This window comes from Pochonia chlamydosporia, assembly GCF_001653235.2.
Source record: "Pochonia chlamydosporia 170 chromosome Unknown PCv3seq00030, whole genome shotgun sequence".
In the NCBI taxonomy this organism is placed as follows: Eukaryota; Fungi; Ascomycota; class Sordariomycetes; order Hypocreales; family Clavicipitaceae; genus Pochonia; species Pochonia chlamydosporia.
The window spans coordinates 69,060-90,252 of NW_019154065.1; the positions used below are offsets into that span (position 1 = coordinate 69,060).

Genomic DNA, 21,193 nt, shown 5'->3' on the forward strand with positions numbered 1-21,193 from the left:
GATTACATCCCAGATGCAACATTCGATCCTTGCATTTGGTAAATGGGAGATGGTGATGCATCAATCCATACACTCCTCTCATTGATTGATATTGATTGATGCTCGTTGACGCTAGACATGGGACCCTTGCCAGATTCAGTAGTATTAGAGCTTGATATGTTCTCCTAAGCAGAATATACTTATTCACTAACACGCAGTAACATCAGCTAATATGGCGTTAAATCATTTGAATCTCGTCGCGTCGCGTCGCGTCTGGAAACCCCTATTCCTGATAATTAATCGGCCATTACTTTAGGTATGGCAAACCACCCAGGCGCAATCCCCTTTGACTCCGTCCTATCGGTCGACAATAAGCCTGCCGTACCATTTGACTGGAATCCAACTCCAGAGGAAGAAGCCCGCATCTTCAAACGATGGCAACGGTTCACAATAGCTGAACGATCAAAAGATACCTCGTCTTGGGTGTGGGAATACGGCATTGAGATCCAGTCTCAGACAACGAGACGATGGATTTGTATGCCGTGTATCCGTCAAAAAAGCAACAGCCCACAATCCTACGATTCTAGAGGCACACAAAATGCTGAACATCACTTATGGAAGTCCCACGGTCATTGGGATCTATCAGGAAAGCGCCCCGCACCCTCGTTGGCGAAGGGAGGGAAGAGGATGTTCCCTTCTATTACAGATATCTTCAATCTCGGCCGAGATGACCCAAAGGAACAGTCCTTAGCCAACAATCTAATTAAACGCTTTGATCGAGAGCACTTCCAAAAGCTTGTTATTAACTGGATTGTTGATAGTCAGCAGTCTTTCCAACAAGCCGAGAACCCTCGCCTCCGGCACATCTTCGAATATCTTAACCCTGCCGTTCGGGTCACGGACGCCCACATCTCGAGGCATACTGTTCGGCGGCTGGCAATTCAATACTTCGAGAAACACCAGACCAGGGTGAAGGGAATACTAAAGGAAGCTCCCGGGCAGATTCACATTGCCTTTGACGGCGCTAGGAGCAGGAACCGGCATACATTATATGGAATTACGGCATTGTTTAGAAACGTCAAGAATGAGCCGCAGAAAATCGTCCTCGGGCTTCCCGAACTAATCAACCGGCACACCGGAGCGAATATCGCGGCAGAGGTACTCGACGTTATTAGCTCCTTTAGCATAGAGGACAAGCTTGGCTATTTTACTCTTGACAACGCGGGCAACAACGATACGGCGATGGAGATTATCGGCAGAAATCTCGGCTTTGATCCTATCCAGCGCCGGATCCGTTGCACGGGACATATACTCAACCTCGTTGTCAAGGCTCTACTCTTTGGAAAAGATGTCGAAGCCTTTGAAGAATCCCTTGTTAAGGGAGAGCTTCTTGCCAGGGCAGCACACGATGAGTGGATGAAGAAGGGGCCTGTCGGAAAAGCTCACAACTTTGTAGTTTGGCTTCATCGGTCGGATATGTTAACCCAGCTGCTCAGGCAGTTGCAACGGGAGTATTGCGCAGCGTCTAAAGACCCAGAAATGCAGAGCCAGAGTCCACTGGATGTCCATCTCGATAATGATACAAGGTGGTTGTCCCAATATTACATGATCCGGCGATTACTTAAGCTGCAGCCGTTCTACGATGAATTTATTATCAAGGCAAAGAGACTTTTCCAAGAAGCGAGGAAAGGAGAGAGAGATGCCAAGTTGCCACCCTGCCTTGAGAAGAAGAGCCTTCTTGGCGACAATGACTGGGCAGTCCTTAGAGCCTTTGAGAATATCCTGCACGACTTTTACGTTGTTGTCCAAGTCCTTCAGGGAGATACCCAGTCCCGTAGGCGATCGACCGGCGTCGAGGAGACCTTTGGGTCGATGACTGATGTTCTTGAAGCCTTTGAGTTTCTGCTCGGTAAACTTGAAGAAGCGAAGGCCCTTATTCATCAGTATCCTGAGCCAGAGCAGTTTGGCTTTAATATTAACTTAGGCTGGATGAAGCTCGACAAATATTACCATACTCTTAAGGATTCACCTGTCTATTACGCTGCTGCTGCCTTACACCCAGCTGTCCGTTGGACATACTTCAAGGATATCTGGAGCCAGGACCATCCGGATTGGATTCAAGAGGCAAAAAGTCTTGTCCAGACGCTTTGGGATACGGAATGTAATTTGGAAGTTAGGACTACGCCTAATGAAGGTCCTGTTGTTAAGAAGCGCAAGACGAAGCTCTCTTCTTTTGATAAGTATCGCGAGGCTCATCGGGGAGGCCAGTCACCTAGGCCTCTGTCAATGATTTCGTCGGTAGATGAATACAGCCGCTGGCAGTCAGACGTAAGCATAGCGGATGGGGATGTTACAAATCCGGTCCAATACTGGATCTCGAAGCAATCCGAGTATCCCCGGTTATCCCGCATGGCTTTAGACGTCATGACCGTGCCAGCAATGAGCGCCGAATGCGAGAGGCTTTTTTCGTCAGTTGGCTTAATGGTTAAGGGATTTTCGGGTGATGCGCCGGATCTGGTGATCTGCCGGATTACCTCCACTCTGCACACCGCTTTTTAATCAACAATCACTCAACAACCATGGAGCCGATTGATGAAGCTCTTGAATTCCTGAAATCTGCAGACAAAATTAATTATGCTAAGGCAGCACGACGTTTCAATTGCGATGAGACTACGCTGCGGCGCCGGCATCAAGGCAAACAGAGGTCAAGACGGGATGCTGACAGATTGTATAAGTCATGTCTATCAAAACAACAAGAACGAGATCTTATTGCCTATATTCACAAGCTTTCATCGCGTGGCATCCCCCCCACGCTATCAATGGTAAAGAACTTTGCGCAGGATATCGCGAAAATTAAGGTCGGAAAGGACTGGCCGTACAGCTTCGTTCGACGCAATCGTAATGAGCTTGGTTGCATCTGGTTTGACGGGCTAGACGCCGCGCGAAAGAGAGCCGATAATGCCTCTAGGTATAAGGATTATTTTGAGCTTGTAAGTCAACGTGCAACGCTCCCCATTCGCGGCTGATGGTAGAAGATCCGCACGAAAATCGAGAAATACAACATTCTGCCTTGCAACACATATAACGTGGACGAAAAGGGGTTTCTCTTGGGCGTGATTAATAGGACAAAGAGAGTATTTTCCCTAAGTGTCAAAAAGCAGGGTAAATTACTCGGCGCATCGCAAGATGGCAATCGATCCTGGATTACCTTCCTGGCATGCGTCTGCCAGGATATGACATCGCTGCCGCCATTTCTCATCTACCAAGGCAAGCCAGGGCAAGTCCAAGATTCTTGGCTTGCAGAGTTTGACCCAGAGCATCAATCGGCTTTCTTTACAACCTCGGAGACGGGGTGGACAAATCACGAACTTGGGAAAGAGTGGCTAATAGGCGTTTTCGACCGCTTTACCAAGGCGAAAGCCCGCAACGGTCGTGATTATCGTCTCCTTATTACTGATGGCCACTCCAGCCATGTTAATATGGACTTTCTAGAGTGGTGTGACCAACATAGGATTATTATTGCGGTGTTCCCTCCCCATTCCACACATCGGTTGCAGCCCTTAGATGTGTCGCTGTTTAGCCCTCTGTCAACCGCATACTCAAATCAGCTTATCCAGTGGACGGCAAAAACACAAGGCCTTATTAATCTATCAAAGCGCGAGTTCTGGACTTTGTTTTGGAGCGCATTTGAAACTTCCTTCTCTGCCGAGAACATTGCGAGTGGGTGGAAACGCACTAGTCTCTTGCCATTTGACCCAGAAGTCATTTTATCCCAGATCACCGACAAAGAAGAAGACAATTCAGATACAGGTGGAGACTCTGCAGAGTCATTGGCCCTCCAACAACCTACTGCTCGAGATTTACGCCGACTTGTAGACAAAGTTGTCGATACGTCCGCTGCAGATAGGGGCCGCAATAGCCGAAAGCTGAAGAGCACTCTCGAAAGCCTTCAATCCGAGGTTGACCTGCTTCGATATGAGAACCAAGGACTCCGTGAGACAATTATTCAGGAGAAGAAGCGCAGGCAGCGCGGTAAAGCCTTAAAAGATCTACTTTTTGATCGAACAGATCCTAACGCAGCCCAGGTGTTTAGCCCAGCAAAAGTCGCACAAGCTCGCGTAAAGAAGGCAGAAATAGACGCGCAACGGAAAGAGGAGGCACTAAAGAAGGAAGCCCAAAAGGTTCAGCGGCAGAAGAAGGCAGCAGAGCAGAAAGCTCTAGCCCTAGAGAGAAGGAGGCAACGTGAGGCAGAAACAGAGAGGAAGCGGCAGGCAAAAGAAGCCAGACAACAAGAGAGGGAGGAAAATCGGCAGATCCGACGAGATCTCGAGCGCCAGGATCTAGAAATAGCACATAAAATGCAACATAAAGGACAGGCGGCTTTAGACGGTCGCGAAAAAAGTGCGGATGTTGAGGATGAAATAATCGTCGCTCTTCCACCTACACGGGAGCCACCGGCCGCATGGAAGACGCCAGATCCACCAAGACAAAATGCGAAACGGAAGGCAATAGCCACTCCAAACCGCACTGCTAGCCCAAAAAAGCCATTTCTCGTTGTTGAGAATGATCGGGAGATAGTGGTAGCATTTTGGGACTCTAGGAGGCCGCAGCGCAATAGCAAGCGGCCGCGATGGCTTGAGGACTATGAAATAGAATGATACGCATCTAGCAGCAGAATTTTCATTATATGCTTGATTTTGGATGATTTAGGATCACGATTGTGGACTTGTTGTCAGTTAATGCCTGGAGTGCAAGCAGTGAAGCTAGTAGTTGGTCACTCATCCAGTCCAACTGAGCGAGTTGCCAGTTGATCCAGTCCAGTTGGCCTGTTTCTAGACTGGATCACTCAAATGGATGGGCTTCAACTGGACTGGTTAGGCGATGTAACTCACTCAGTTCGACTGGCAGTTGGACTGGATGATTATGTAATTGTCAAACGGGTGGCGGTCTCGGTATTTGGAATACCTGGGTTTGTAGCTATTGATAGAACAATTTGTTGTGTAAGGCTCTTTCAAAACGTTTGAGGACCTTCTAAGCCGTTTGAGGCGACTTTTGATACAGCGAAAAATCCAGTGAACAGACGTTCTGTAATACTGTACTTCTATATGTTAGAACCATAACGACTGTATGATAGAACAGCAATTAACTCAATCCACGCACAATTAGTTCGCACAATCCAACAGTAATATACTCTGAAGCCTGTATGATACTCGGAAAAAGACTCGTATCATTAAAATTAAGAAACAATATCACAACAGTTACAACTCACTATTTTCCTACCAAGTCAAGACATACTATGGCTTTACAGGCTAGCTCTATTCTAACCTCTGTTTCTGAGCAGGATTGGAGTGATATCGACCCTGCTCTCCCGCCCCTTACATCGTCATCACTAGCTCCTTCAGCTATTACTGATGGCGATGGCAACGGCGAGGTCAATGAAGGAGAAAAGCTCACTTATAAACGCACATCAGAAGTGTGGGACCACTCTTTTTACTCACGGCACAAGATTATAAAAAATTCGAAAGGGCAGAGTATTTGGAGGTGTAAATACTGCTCTAAAACCTATGTGGATACTGGTGGAACTGGCAACGCAAAAACTCACCTTGTCAAGCATCACAGCCGTCAAATTCAGACACAAAATGAGAAGCGTATAAAGGGATATCAACATACTATTGATATGGCCCAATTTCGCGCCCGGTCGGATGCGGCAAATCATAAGTGTCGAAGGCTTAATATGGGAGATGAAGGAGATGACGAAAGAGGTCAGGGAAGTGAGCTTGATCCAGCTGTTTTGGAACAATTGTACGTTGCTTGGATCACAACTTGTGGCGTGGCTTTTGAGATGGTGGAGAGGAAAGAATTTAGAGCGTAAGTAGGAATTCTACGTCCAGTTTTATATGTTGCCATTTATACTAACCTACTCTTTTGTAGATTTACTCGATACCTTAATAAGAATGTCGATGTACGTCTCCCTAGTTCAGCTGATACTATTCGTGGATGGACAATTCGAACATTTGAAGGTCAGAAAAAGAGGATCCGGAAAGAACTACAAGAAGCTCTCTCCAAAATTCACATAACTGTCGATCTTTGGACCTCTGGCAACCGCAAGTCTATTTTGGGTATAATTGGACATTATATTGGAAAGGAAGGCAAACTTAAACATAACGTTCTTGCAGTTCGAGAGCTTCAGGGAGATCATGGTGGCGAGAACCAAGCAGCTGTTATTGCAGACGTTCTTGTGGACTATGAAATGGAGTACAAATTGGGCTTTTTCGTAGGGGATAATGCTCAGTCAAACGACATACTCTGTACTGCCCTTTCAGCTTGTACGTTGATCTACGACGTGACTCAATATTATACTAACTTCTTCATAGGGTTAGACCTGAACAAGTCCTTTGTTTGGGATCCAGTATTTCGAAGACTTCGATGTAATGGCCATATAATTAATCTCTCCGCACAAAGCTTCTTATTTCCGAATATCCCTGACAAAGATAATCTGGTCGTTTTGGACTCTCAAATCAATGGTCGTCTTCCAAAGGAATTCAATAAAGAACAGATGAAGATGTGGAGGAAAAAAGGGCCACTTGGCAAGCTTCACAACATCTCAGTTTACATTACACTGAGTACACAACGTCTAGATGCCTTCAAGGTGGTTTCTGGCAACCTACGCCTTCCCCGAGATAACTCCACTCGTTGGAATTCGTGGTATCGGATGTTAGCCCGAGCACTGATACTGCGAGAGGCTATTAATACTTATACCTTGATGAACCGAGCAGATCTTCAACAAGATATACTCAGTGATGAGGATTGGGCAGAACTTGAGTCGTTGATCGAGTATTTAGAAGCATATGACCATGGAACACTTGCCTGTGAAGGCCGATACTCTACGGCAGAGACAATTCTTCCAATTATGGAGTTTTTACTTGAGATTTTCGAAGAAGGCAGACATAAGCATGTCAATAATCCCTTTCTTGGGCCTTGCTGTCAAGCAGGTTGGGATAAGTTAGAGAAGTATTACAATAAGACAGGTGAGTCATGTGCTTATGTTGGAGCTGTTATTCTTGTGCCTACTCACAAGTGGGAGTTCTTTGAAAAGGGAGTCCTGTGGAAGGATAAATGGGTTCAAGATGCTCAAGCTGCTGTACAAATGGTCTGGGAGAATGAGTATAAACAAGTCGAGCCTCCCCTTCCAGTTCCCCGTTCGCAAAGTCATCAGAACGATAGGAAGAAAGAAAATCGGTTCAAGACTTGGTCACGGCAGCATACAAAGGTTCCAGAGGTTATAGATGAGTACAAAAGATACTGCAAGGAACCAGTGATGGAAATGGACCCGGATGAGGTATTTGATCCGCTTGAATGGTGGCAGGAGTCCACACAACAAAAGGTCTATCCATATCTCTCAAAAATGGCTCTAGATTTGCTCTCAATCCCAGCAATGTCAGCCGAGGTTGAAAGATTGTTTTCTAGTTGCAAGATTACAATCACCGACCGAAGGAATCGCATTGGGATTGATGCTGTAGAGGCTATTGAGTGTTTGAAGTCGTGGCTACGGGAAAATAACGTTGCATGGGTTGATGAGGAGTGGATAGACCGATGGGTAGCAGAGGTAGAGGCGGAGACACAAAAAGGAAAGGAAAGGGTAGAATAATGTAAATAGTTTATAGTAGGAAAAGAGAGCATGGTGACAGCAAGGTAGCAACAGCGAGGTGTACATAGCTTATATTGATATCTGTCGTAAAGGATGGGGCCGTACCGCCGCTAGCTATATATAGTAATCCAGTCCAACTGGCAGTTCAACTGAGTGGCAGGCCTCACTCAACTGGATGGGCTTCAACTGGACTGATTATATAGCCAACTGACTCAGTTGGGCGGCTGAACTCACTCAGTTCAACTACTAGTTTCACTGAGTGCAAGCGGGAGTAAATCCGGCAGATCACCAGATCCGGCGCATCACCCGAAAATCCCTTACCGAGGAGCTTTGCGGAAAAGGGCATTCAGAACGCGAATGCTCATCTGTTCAAGGATCACAGAATATGCGCACCCGGCGAGGCGACAAAATCGTCGGCTCAAAAACAAGCAGAAAAGGTAAGGAACAGGGACCAGAGGTCTATTGCTGATGTGATGAAACTCGATACAAGGCTCCCACGCGAGCAAGACAGTGCGAATAAGCTCGTTCAAGGCTTCGACCGGAAGTTGTCGCGTTACGCGGTTCCAATTCAATTTTTACTACGCTGAAGACCGCAGTTCTTGATTTAATAGCCTGTCAATTGCTTGTATATCTGAACTTTTTGTCCTCCTCTTGCCAGAGGGATTCACGTCATTTATCTTAGCAAAGAAGCATTATTTCCAGCCTTCTAATTATTTCCAAGTGGCTGGCCAGCCTCTTCACCTTCTGATATCCATGATTTTATGACATCCAGCAATTACTCTAAGTCTGCTTGTTCAATCAACAGAGGCAGCCTTATCCGACAGAAGTACTTCCAACGACTTCTACTCGAATGGATCATTGAGGAGAATCACTCTTTTACTGTTTGTTGTGAACAAGGAAGACTGCGAAGAATATTCGAATATCTCAATCCCCTTGTGAAGATAACCGACGCCAACATTACGAGGCCGACTATTCGCCGGAAAGTTCTCTCGGCCTACGAAACACATAAAAGTAAGGTTGCAGAGGTTTTGCGGTAGTCATCGGGCCTGATTCATGTCTCATTTGACGGATGGAAGTCAGGGAATAGACACAGTCTGTACGGAGTTGCTTGCTTCTTTCGGGACGAGAACAGTCAGCCGCGAAAGCTAGTGCTTGGCGTCCCTGAGCTGCGAACGCGCCATTTTGGGCACAATATTGCGGCAGAAATACTTGACGTCCTTGACGCGTATGGAATTAAGGATAGGGTTGGGTACTTCACATTAGATAATGCAGAGAGCAATGACAAAGCGATGGAAGTAATTGGTGGCGAGCTTGGCTTCATGGGATCGACGAGGCGTGGCCGCTGTTTCGGCCACACTCTAAACCTCTCCGCGAAAGCTCTTCTTTTTGGCCACAACGTTGAGGCGTTTGAAGAGCAGCTGTCAGGTGCAGCAGCCTTATCTGAGGCAGAGCACACGCTTTGGCGGCGCAAGGGACCCGTCGGAAAGTTGCACAATCTAGTCGTAGATATTAGGAGGTCGGATCAGCTTATTTATCTCCTGCGAAGTATACAGCGGTCAGAATTCGACATGTCGGCTGATGTTAGGGTCAGAGCAAGCAAGACACTCGATCTAATCATTGACAACGATACACGATGGCTTTCTCAACTATATATGATAAGGCGAGCCATTACTCTCCGTCCATACCTTGAGCAGCTTATATTGAAGCATCGCCAGCAATGGGAGCAAGATAACAGGTCAAAGAGGACAGGCAATTTAAGGAAGTCGGCCAAGGAGCCGCGGATTTGCTTGGAAGAAAACCAGTTGACGGCTCATGACTGGACCGTCCTTGGGCATCTCGCTACACTTCTTGGGTTCTACGAAGATGCCGTCAAGACTCTAGAAGGCGATGGTCAGCAGCGCAAGCGCAAAGGTGGATGGGTGGGCTCCTACGGGAATGTGTGGGAAGTCATTCAAGGATTTGAGTTCCTTCTAGAGGTCCTCGAAGAGTATAAGCAGCTTGCGTCTGGAATACCTGACCCGGAGCATTTCAGAATTAACATCAACTTGGGATGGGAGAAGCTGAACAAGTATTACTGCGCGTTGGACGAGACACCAATTTATTATACGGCTTTGGCCCTGCATCCGGCTTTCCGATGGGGATATTTCGAGAACGAGTGGAAGGACAATACGAAATGGGTGACGAAGGCGAAGCAAATGGTTCGAGAAGTGTGGGAAACGGAATATCGCAACCTGCAAATAGACTCAAGCCCCGTGGTCCACGAACCGGCAGCTAAGCGGCAGCGCAAGTACTACAACCCTTTTCAGGCGTATTGTGAACGCACTCGGCCAGTCTCTAGATGCGGCAGGGTTAAAGAGGAAGGGTCGTCGCCCGCTCGCATAGATGTGGATGTTGACGAACTGGAATTATGGCAGTCATCGAGAGAGGATGGGGACAGCGACATTAGAGATCCGATAACGTACTGGCATGAGCGCCGACGAGGATATCCACGCCTGTCGCGAATGGCGCTGGACTTCCTTACGATTCAGCCAATGTCAGCTGAGTGTGAGAGATTGTTTGCGGCAGCGGGACGCATGGTAACACCGCTGCGAAGCCGGCTTGATGCTGATATCATAGGAATGTGCCAAGTGCTACGGTCGTGGTTGAGAGCTGGGGTAATCGACGACCTAGACGTACTGCTTCTTCCCGTTGAGACTGTTGACGGTGAGGAGCCCGTAGAAGACACTGATGGGGGGGAGAGTTCGGGTGATAACTCTGATGAGGTAGACGACACCGCGTGATCGCAAAATTAGAAGTACAAGTAGTGAATGAGAGAGGGAAAATGGCCACAGCCTGAATGACTAATCAGTCAACTGATGGACGTCAATGTCCATTAGGCACACATTTTGTCAATCCACGGCTGTATCTCGTTGACCAGGTCAACTCAACGCAACTGAAGCAATTTGTGGGTTGAGTTGAGTGGTTTACACCCTTGGTTGGCTATGCCACGGACTTCTTTAGCTTCTTTCAGCTTGGTCTTTAAGTTTCGCAGCTCTTGTCTCAGGTCGTCATTTTCATTTCGAAGTTTTATTATATACGAAATGGCATTTTCCACCACACTTGCTTTGCTGTTCAGAATGTTCGAGTGTGCCTTGCCATCCTTGTGCTCCACATCATCACCCTGGTCCAACTTTTGTTCATCCAACAAAAAGCTCGCCATAATTTGCAGAGCAGAATTGATACGGTTTCTTCGTCCTTGCTCGGCAACCTTGTGAGATATTCGTTTTGCGGTGAGATTCGCTGACGCCTCTGCTGGATATGAAATTCCAGGCACTGCATTCATTTCCAAGATATTATCGTAGTTTGATTTGGTCATGAGCAACCGCGAAACTGTGTCCGCCATCGATAGGCCAGGAGTTCTCGGAAGTAGAAGCTTAATCTTCGGAGATGTTCTTAGTAGCAACGTAGGGGAGGAGTGGATTGATCGAATGAATCATTTCCTGCTATTTTTGGCAGCGATTGGAGCCGTCTTACGCGCTCTAGACGCAGATGATACCGGGTGTAGTTGAGGACCTTGTCTTGCTGATACAGTTTCCGGGTTTTGCACGGTATGGGACAGGAGGGGCTGTTGCTCGGCGTTCCTCGATAAGTACGGTTCGATGTGGGAAGTCTGTGACACATGGGATATGTTAATCGGCGCGGGCGGTCTGTTTGATATTGATTCCAGTAGCTCAAGTAATTCAATATTCTCCGTGGAAGTGCCCAGTTCCTGACGGAGCTCTTTTTCGTTGATTGCGCGTGGCTTCTTGGCTTTCGAAGCGGGGAGTCTCATGAACGAAGTTAGCGGAGCGGGATGAGGCTGCTGCTGTTGGTTCTGCTTTCCTTTCTGCTCTTCGGCCAGGGAATGAGGTTTGGATTGCTGCGTGCTGCCTTTCTGTGTTTGGATGTGGGGTGATCTACTAGAGGATTTTCCAGTCAGGACTGGAGGGGGCACAATTTCAAGCACACTTTTGGATGATGCGGACACATTTTCCTCGGAGCCTTCAGATGATGAGGCTGGCCGAGGAAGCAATCTCTGAACCGATGATTCCGACAAATGCTTCTCCTCAACTTCAGTCACCACTTGTGACCTAGTACCAGGGCTTGGTCCCATTTTCCAGTGCTGGGGTTTGACCAGGTATGAGTCCTTAATGCATTTATCCTGTTCCTTGATTGTCTTGTACTTGCTAGCCTCATTGGCCAAATCTGTACTTGATCCGCCTGATGGAGGCATGCCAAGGTCTTTTAGATCCATATCCGGTGAGTTGCTAAACTGGGCGCTATTGTCGTAAACAGACGGTGGGTCGTTTTGGCCATATGAAGCAGATGAAGTAGACGGGCCAAAGCTTGCTCCATGTGTCGTAAAGGCATTTTCCATGTTGATGTCAGGATCCAAGGTCATCACATAGTCGGCATCGAGAGACGTAAAGGCTATCTGTGGCATTAATTAGCTTTCACCTTCGATGCTCTGGACAACTTGACCATTTTTTGATTATATTGAACCTGGGTGGGAGATTCGGTTTGATTCCAATTGTACTCACATCTTGCTGCTCTAACATTCGATGCTGATATCTCCAATGATAAGGTGTTCGCTGAGGCATCAGCTCTGCCTGGGAGAAAAATTGGCCGCTACCAGGAGCTATCTCCATACTTTTGTCGGATAAGGCTGCCTCTGTTGATTGAACAAGCAGACTTGGAGTAATTGCTGGATGTCATAAAATCATGGATATCAGAAGGTGAAGAGGCTGGCCAGCCACTTGGAAATTAATTAGAAGGCTGGAAATAATGCTTCTTTGCTAAGATAAATGACGTGAATCCCTCTGGCAAGAGGAGGACAAGAAGTCAAGGATACACAGGCAATTGACAGGCTATTGAATCAAGAACTGCATCTTCAGCGTAGTAAAAATTGAATTGGAACCGCGTAACGCGACAGTAGGAGTCCAGGGCACTCGCAATCCCTTGTTCAGTGGCAACCTGCAGCATTTGATACCAACTATTCCACCTCGTACGATTGTCCAGGGGAATTAATCTCCCTGCAAGCTCCTTGAACTCTTTGGTACGTCCTGACGAACTCCGAATGTTGACAACCAAGTTGTGCAGTTTGCCCAACGGGCCAAGGAGTCGAAACTTAGCCCGCTGCTTTTGGATTTCCGCATGCCCTTCGCTGTCATCGTACTGTTCACATTGGTTTAAGTCTAGCGAATCTTTGAACAAGAAAGCCTGGACAGCCAAGTTAATTACATGGCCGAGACATCGGAGGCGGTGAACTTCCGGATCCCAATCAATGTCCTCCTCTTCCCTAAGACATGTGCTCGACGCTCGACAGAGGGTGTCATTCGTGCTCGAGTTATCTCCCACAACACTACCAATGCGTCGCAAAATGCCAAAATCTCGCAAGGCCGGAAGAAGGGTAACGAATTGTTTTTCACCTGAGTGGTTTGCTACTGGGCGAAGGGCAAGGAGGGCTTTGCTTCGCGTTTCTTGTGCGTGGTCGACAAAGTGAGCACATATTCCAAGGAGAAGGAGTCGATTTGGAGACGTCCAAATATCAAGAAAAAGATGAATCTTAGATATTGCTGACTGGAGCTTCTTTCGTATGACATCCTTTGCCGACAGGAAATGCTGGTCTATGATTTTCGGTATGGTTGAATGGGCGAAGGGGAGGAAATCCTTTGCAACTGGGTTCAAGGTAGAAATGAAGAGATGGAATTCACGGGATTCGACAATTCGGTAAGGGAGGTTTCGTACAACGATTAGCCATGCCAAGGCCTTGTTTATTTTGTCTTGATCAAGGTAACTTTTGAAGACCTGCGCCTCGATCTCGGTTGTGCGACCCAGATCCTGCGCTTGCTGGTACAGCTGTTCAAACCCTTCAAAAATGGACGACTGAAGAGGGGTCAAATCTTCTATAACCCGGATATTGTGTTTGCTCTCGAGGTGTTTTCGAAAGTTAGTGGTAACCGACGTGCTGTACGCATTCTCCTGGGGGCAATGACGGCAATAGAGAAGGCGATTCCGGCCTTTGAACTCCGTTTCTCCCCTCACGGCCGTACGAGCATGGCTCCAAGTCCCCACTGCAGTTCTGCCTCTCGTATTGCGAGACCTTGAGGTCGAAGACTCCGATATTATTGATTCGGAATCGAAGAAGGATATCACACTTTCAGACTCCATCACGGCCGCAACCTAACCATACAATTTGGTGGGGAAAGTGACTTGTGGATGTGTGGATTCTTAGCGGGGGTTAGGCCCTCAAACCCTTGGACGGTCCCCTGTAGCGTTCCCTGTACGGTCCCCTGTTAGTGGCACAGCCTCGCCAATAGTTTAATGAGTATTGCAATACTATTATCCATATCGATACCCTGTCCATGTCCATATATGGAAAGGGTATTTCCATACTTGGGTATGGAAAACCACCCTGGTGCAGTGTTTGCGGCATTGCTCTTCGTTGCTCTATTCATTAGGTTCTTGGCAACTCTGCCTCACAATACGCAGACACCGTCGAATAAAGGCAAAACTTTTGTCGACATTGTCATTATTTCTCTGACTGTCTTGGTTATTGCAGTCCCAGAAGGCCTCCCACTGGCAGTTACTCCAGTGATGTAAATAGTGTGGCCGTAAATAAGACGATATCGTATTCAATATCGTATTGCCTGCACTGTATTTTTATACCGTGCAGTGCAAGAAAAATAGAAAACCGTGCAGTGCAGTGCGAGGTCGTTCGAATATCGTATAATATGATATTCATCCAGTGCAAATACAGTGCAACACGAGTAATACGAGGCCCTTACTGTACGCATCAGGCGTAATGAATGAAGATCCCAATTGAAGGATTTCTCTGCAATAAAGCGTGTCAACCCCTGAAATTTCACTTCCGTCGACAATTTTTGATCTAATACATAATGACTTCTCAACACTCAGGTGTTGCCGCTTCCTTTACGGCTATAGCATCCCCAACATCCCTAGTGGCTGATTCATCAGCTGCCAGCGACAACGGAGATTCTGACATGGGAGAAACGTATACTTCGCCGTTGTCGCCCTCTCAATTCAAGAAGAAGAAGCGTACATCGAAGCGCTCTCGTCTCTCGGAAAAAGCAAACTATTACATGTTGGCCGCGAATAGCTTCATAATTTACGGTTGGTGAGACATTGTAGAACCTCAACCTTGCTCAATTTGGTTAGCTTCATGCCTGGGCCATGCGGCTCTTTGCACGCCGTGCAATACAATATTGCAATACGATATTGCTCAAATACAGTGCAATACCGTATACCGTGCAGTGCAGCAAATTCCTAAACAATACAGTGCAGTGTGAGGTCGAAAAAATATCGTATACGGTATTTTGCACTATTTACTTCACTGTTCTTCCCTGCGTTTTTTACCGCATTTAAAGCCGCAATGACAAGAGAAAATATTCAGGGAGCTTTTTGAGGCGCAGGACTTATTCCATTTAATCCAAAAAGCGTCTTATCGCGCCTAGATGTGAGGCTACGGACTCCAACGCCAGTTGAAGAGGCACTAGAGCTACCAAACGCGTGGGTTCCAAAGACCCCAAACAACCCAACCGAGGCGACTTCACAAACTAATTATATTAAAAGAAGAATAAGCCGACATCAGGGAAGCTCACTAACATCAATTTTAGATGCTATGGATCAATTTGCGAAGGCCACATGCGGAATAATGCATAAGATGGCTCTCCTAAAGGCTGAGAACCAGCAACTTCGAGAGGCAAATGCACTATTAAGTAAGCGGCGTAGAGCTAAAAAAACACGCTTACGTCAAGGCGGCAGTATAACTATTTCCGAGGGACAAGCTCTTCAGGACCAGAATGATGTAGAAGAGCAGATTCAGCAAGAAGATCGCAAGATAAGAGGTCGAAAGCCCCGGGATGAGACAAAGGGACGGCGATGTGGTGTGTGCGGCAATACTGGTCATAATGCGCGAACTTGTCAGATTGATTTAGAGACATCTAATAAAGAGGATAGCAGTGAAGATTAATTGATTTCTTTTGTTCTGGTTGTTTTTTTGTAGAATCTTTGTAACGAGGTAGGTTAGGGTGTTCCGCTCGCTTGTGTGTTCCACTCGCTTGTGGATTACGTTACCGGTAACGTGTTGTCATAATATACATTACGGTACACAGCAGGCCTGACAACAAGCCGCCTGTTCGTTAGTGACAGCTTCACGGCCAGAGGATACAGTCACTTGCAATAAATGCAACGAGACGAGCCAAAGACTTTCTTCAATGCCGCTTCTATATTTCGCGATGGATATCTACTATCCAGGATTACTGATAGCAGTGTTTGCCAGAAACGTCTCGCAGGGGGGAACCAAGCGAGAGGAAAGCCAGGCACCTGACGCGGTCGGAAGACTTCTCTCGCAAGTGACTTTGAGGTTGCAATACAATCGTGTATTGACCAGCCATTGATGCCAAGACCACAGATACTTATCGCGCCTATACGAATACAATGTTGGCATCCTTCTCATCAAGTCAAGCTATTGGATTTGTGCTTACCTGAGCTAGTGCCAAAAAGTATGTCGAAATTGTACTGCACGGGGTACGGCAGCCCAATGCGTTCTTGCAGCTCCTGAAGAAATCGTAACGGAACACATGCTCGAGTTCCACCACCATCGATGCACAACACACGAACCGTTGCCGTATCTGGTTTGAATCGAATGCGTATGCCATGACCACCGCACAAGAGGCAATTGTCTAGATACAGGTATACACCTCGCTTTATTCCGAATATTCGCATGCATATATCGCAGACCCAGTGTCCACAAGGAAGTTTATATTTTGGCCGCCTCATCATACAACTATAACATGTGTCCTCCGAGTAAAGACGGCGCCAATTGGATTGAAAGCTTGCCAGTTGGAGACGGTGTTGCGATGAGGCGGACTTGTTCTGGAGAATGCATCTAAATTGTTGCTGCAGCTCCAGCTTCATTAGCAGGACAAATGTTGACGGTCGCACCAGATGATCTGTTCCATCATCCGACTGGAGTGTTCGTCGGCATATCTGAAAGCACGTCTGCTGATACAGTTCTGCAAACATATCGCTGGAATCGGAAACTAGCATGAGTTGTTAGTTATGATCGAGGCGCGTGCGTAATCAAAGATCCTTACGGTGCATACGGGGAGAGTAGTTGTCAAGGAGAAAACTAGAGGCTATCATAGGCACAGCAAACGACTTGAACTCATCAAGAGATGAAATACGATTTAGAAAGCTTGATAAGTGTGAATCTAGATCGGGGCTAACCTGACGTCGGAAGCGTGAGGCCAACATGAAGTTGAACGGGCAAGGTGGAGATGCAATCAGGGTCGTGGCGTGGCGAAGAAACGCAACCAGATGCTTAGCCGAGTAAAGGTATCTATGTTCGGCGCGTGCTTCATTTGTAGAGTCTAAAATGTCTGAGAGCTCACGTTGAAATGTATTCCACTGACGATATCTATAGCATTTTCTGTGTCGTGGGCTCGAACGAGCCGACAGGCCTACCACCCGAACGCCTTGGAAACGAGTCAAAAGGTTTATACTAGTCTTTTCTCTTACGCTCGTTTCAAAAGCTGCGACGGTAGTTTCGGTTCTGTTTCCTTCTTCTGTCACCAGAAGAAGCCACGGCAGCACTGAACTATTGGAAGGTCGTCCGTAATTAATCCAAGCTGCAAGTCGATGAGCAGCGATGCTCAGCCCCCCAAGGTCATCAAGGAAGAGACACACGACATCCGCGAAAGGTAACAAGAGTTGGTGATGCACCTTATCGGCAAGCTGTCCAGCCTTCTGCCGCTGCCTGTCACTGGAGGGCAGAGTGTATTCAGTAGACTCATGGCACCGAAAAGCGGGTTTTCTACTTTGCATTCTATTATGTCTCGGAAGGTCACTGTCCGCAATAAAGCATTGAAATTACCCGAGACCGAGATCAGAAGCTCATTTGGTTATCCCAATCTGCCTATATTGATAAGATAGCTAACTTAGCAGGGAGCTTTTGTGAACGCACCTTTCCTTTCCCTTGTTCTTAGCCATATTTGACTGTGGTAAGGTGATGGGCGTTACAGTAAAGTCCTATTGTAGGGTTGCTAGTGCGCGCAAGGGAATAGGTTTTGTCGAGCACCGCAGATCAGTTCCGCAAGTCGATTACGAATGGAAAACTCCATCTTAAGCTTCACGCTGTAGACGAGGGCCTGAAGGCAACCTCAATGTCAAAGAAACAAAAGCTTGCAAGCAAAACAATGGCAATGTCAAACAGGATGACTATGACATTAACCAGAATTAGATGGTTCCGCACCTTCCGAGCAGCGTTATCGCGCAGGTAACGTTGGAATGAGAAGACGGCGAGGGACTTCCAGATATAGATTCCGGAGATAGTAAGTTCTTGGACAGCAAACCTGTAATTTGAACCCTCTCTTGGATGTTGAAGCCTCTAATTGAATTCGAATCGAGACTGATGTACTATGCATAGAGGAGCGCGACAGTGGGAACGTGCAGTATGACTGCGTTGATAATAATCATGGCCAGGACGATCCTTAAACAACTCTGGCTGCTAACAACCAGATGGAGACGGGAATATAAAAACAACAGATTGCCCGGTAACCATTGAGACAGAACCGATGGCTATGAGAGTGATGCACAGAGCTTGTGGCTCGGATTGTACAATGTGCAGTAGCAGATTTCCAATGGAATATGGTGCGATGTCATTTGTAGCAACAACAAAGCTCCAAAAATAAAGCCTTTCCTTGTCCTAAAGGCTGTGAGGATGGTACAGTTGAGCTCTATGACAGCGCACAGGGAGATAGCCAGGAACATGACCGGTAGGAGTCGCTGAAAACCCTCCAAACCAACAATTGCCAATTGATGCCAGGAATGCAAGTGGGTGCAAATCCGGCAGATCACCAGATCCGGCGCATCACCCGAAAATCCCTTAAGGCGCATCCAATGGCCACTCTCAAAACTTCCCACAATCCATAGGATCCCCACAGGAGAGGCAACCCCAGGGGGGTTGCGCAAAGAGCCTTGAGGAACGAAAGGTTGAGGTGGCGAAAACAACCAATCACAAGGGTGAAAACTCGAACCAATCAGAAGCGGGAGCATTCAGGGGCGGTGCATAGTCCTTTCGTTCCTCAAGGCACAAGGGTGAAAACTCGAACCAATCAGAAGCGGGAGCTTTCAGGGGCGGTGCATAGTCCTTTCGTTCCTCAAGGCATACACTCCACCGCGCCATCCGCCTGGGATCATAATGCAAACGGTTCAAGATTCACTCTTCCTAAAATTGGAGATGCTGCAGCCCGATCTAAAGATTGCTAGTTTCAGTGGTTGAAAGACGAGTCAGCTGACGTCGGAGCTCTATCGTGGTTGTACAAACATAGCAATTGTTGCAATTAAGAAAGCGGGGTTCGAATGAGAGGCGCTGTAATGGATGTTTTTCTTTCTTTCATTATCCGAAGGGCGTCAGGAACTGCCGTGGCCCCGTAACACTCATCAACCAAACTATTTAGACAGTCACTAGTAAAACATGTCAATACGTCCCCAATTAATATGTTTATTACTTTCAAATTTTGACAGTCACTAGTAAAACATGTCAATACGTCCCCAATTAATATGTTTATTACTTTCAAATTTTGTAACTATCTTGTATGAGTCGCGGTAGGTAGCACATAATTTGTTGGTAATAGAGGGCATGCGAAGGGCGAATTTCCGTCCCTGGTGGACATGTTTGTCCCTGGCTTGGGGAGTTTTAAAGCCCGATTTAGAACTTAAGGGGAGCAGAAGGAGTAGGGCTAACGACTGGACCAGACGGGGCAGTGGCCTCCTTCCTGGCTGCCTCTAAGGCCCTTCCATTCTCCTTAAGCTGCTTTTTCTTATCCTCTGGGAGACCCTGGCGGATGGTCTTGAACTTCGCGAAGGCATCCTCCTCCTTCTGCTTAAGGTTCTGGGGAATGGCATCGTCGGCGGCTTTCTCGGCGGCCTTCATATCTTGCCTGGCCTGGTCAAGCTCAGGTGAGATAGCCTTTCGCTCGTCTTTGAGCTTCTGGACCGCGGGGCTATCTGGTGCCTCATTCTGGCGCCTGTCCAGGTCCACCAAAGGCTCGGCTCGGCTGAGAACGCCGGGCTCGGCGAGGATGTTGACTCCACGGCGGTCATGATGAATTGTCGCCGCAAATGCGGACACGCTTACTAGTTCACGCGCGTGTCAGCAGGCGATTAAATTATGCGGGGGAAAGTAGCAGGGTCAGTTCAAAATCATACGAGCAAAAAGAGCCAAGTTGTTGATGCGAACCATTGTGAAGGATGTTAAGGATTGTTGAGAGTAGAATTGCTTGTTGTTATTGTTTTGGATTGAGAGTATAGACCAGCTATACTTGATTGATGTTCAGAGCTTAAGAGAAGAAGTTGTTAAGATAGATAAGGTATTGATGATGCTGAATTGAGAGAGAATGGGTGGGATGCTTAGGGTATTTGTATTCCATGGCGGTCAATGGCTGCTCTTGATATCGGGTCTGCGTGGTAAACCTGACCCAGCGGGAATTCTCTGCGGGTATTTCGTCTTCTGTCTGAGTGTTTTGGAGGATTAGGACCGTTACAAGTTTGGTATCATGAAGGGCCTCGCCTTGCTTGGATGGCTGAGTCGTTTCGCGTGGTTTAAGCAAGCCGGTAAGTCTAAAACGAGAGATCTAAAACAAGTGAAGTACATAGACACTCCTTGACCTTCCCGAGTTCTGTATGGGGCGAAACTCGTGAGACCAAAGCTGACCCCCTAGACCAGATCAGACCAGACCATACCATTCTGATCACTGTAAGTATACCGTACTCAAGGGCAAGCAGGTCAAGCCGGAGAGCCAACTACGAGGTGGTTTTGACAGAATGAAGGGATTAACAAGCTGGTAATGAGCGAACCATGACTGGATGAAACGGCGACCATGTCTCACAACGACTCGGGGAATAGGACAGTTTGCATAGATGGGAGAGAAGATGTCAATATAGATACCAAGACAGCGTTACATAGAGGATAATATGACCCTTTGCATAATTCCCTCAAACCAAAGGAATTGTCACGGTTTACAATCTCACCGGAGTCATCCAACAGATCTGACGATGCTTATAGTAGTTGCATGCGTGCGAAACGTATCCACAAATCACGAACTCATCGGTCACACAACAGCCCCATCCTAATCACCAATTCACGAGACAAACCAAGCAGCATTAATCGGCACAGCCAACATCCGTACAACTTCCAAACGATAAATTTCGCCCACATCTATTGCATGGTGGACTGCAAGGGGTGAAATAGAGCCAAATATGATGAAACGGGAACCCGTTCCTGTCAAGAAGCCAACTCACTTGATCGTTGATGACCCGCATAGCAACGTTTTGAGCGCGTAAATTAGTAAGTGTTGGTTTCAAAATGGGGCCTTTGGTAGTGGCAATGTTGAAGCTGCACCACTCGACTACCGTTTCTGATTGTCGAAACAACGTCGCGTTGCTTGACTCGCATGGATATGCTTGAGGCGAGGGAGGCTGAAGTGCAAAGGATCTCTCGACAATCTTCCACAGATCTCCATT

At 47.2% G+C, this 21,193-nt stretch overlaps 5 protein-coding genes across 5 annotated transcripts; 3 read left to right on the top strand and 2 right to left on the bottom strand.

Annotated features, from left to right (window-relative positions):
* Positions 1-297: 297 nt before the first annotated feature.
* On the top strand, positions 298-2,538 carry VFPPC_18421 (restless-like transposase; the record flags this gene model as incomplete). Its single annotated transcript, XM_022430034.1, has 1 exon — positions 298-2,538. One exon carries the CDS (start codon positions 298-300, stop codon positions 2,536-2,538), a length of 2,241 nt encoding a protein of 746 aa, XP_022284811.1.
* Positions 2,539-5,275: 2,737 nt separating this feature from the next.
* VFPPC_18422 (BED zinc finger domain-containing protein) lies at positions 5,276-7,627 on the top strand (the record flags this gene model as incomplete). Its single annotated transcript, XM_018289948.2, has 3 exons — positions 5,276-5,847; positions 5,911-6,305; positions 6,354-7,627. The coding sequence occupies 3 exons, from the start codon at positions 5,276-5,278 to the stop codon at positions 7,625-7,627; spliced, it is 2,241 nt and encodes a 746-aa protein (XP_018135627.2).
* A 175-nt stretch (positions 7,628-7,802) lies between these two features.
* Positions 7,803-10,407, top strand: VFPPC_18423 (reverse transcriptase; the record flags this gene model as incomplete). The annotated part of the gene is made up of 4 exons (XM_022430035.1): positions 7,803-7,829; positions 7,912-8,184; positions 8,455-8,619; positions 8,665-10,407. The coding sequence occupies 4 exons, from the start codon at positions 7,803-7,805 to the stop codon at positions 10,405-10,407; spliced, it is 2,208 nt and encodes a 735-aa protein (XP_022284812.1).
* Positions 10,408-12,487: 2,080 nt separating this feature from the next.
* VFPPC_18424 (hypothetical protein) lies at positions 12,488-14,018 on the bottom strand (the record flags this gene model as incomplete). Its single annotated transcript, XM_022430036.1, has 2 exons — positions 12,488-13,828; positions 13,893-14,018. 2 exons carry the CDS (start codon positions 14,016-14,018, stop codon positions 12,488-12,490), a joined length of 1,467 nt encoding a protein of 488 aa, XP_022284813.1.
* A 5,361-nt stretch (positions 14,019-19,379) lies between these two features.
* VFPPC_14977 (hypothetical protein) lies at positions 19,380-19,913 on the bottom strand (the record flags this gene model as incomplete). Its single annotated transcript, XM_018292741.1, has 2 exons — positions 19,380-19,807; positions 19,880-19,913. 2 exons carry the CDS (start codon positions 19,911-19,913, stop codon positions 19,380-19,382), a joined length of 462 nt encoding a protein of 153 aa, XP_018135628.1.
* Between the last annotated feature and the right edge of the window lie 1,280 nt (positions 19,914-21,193).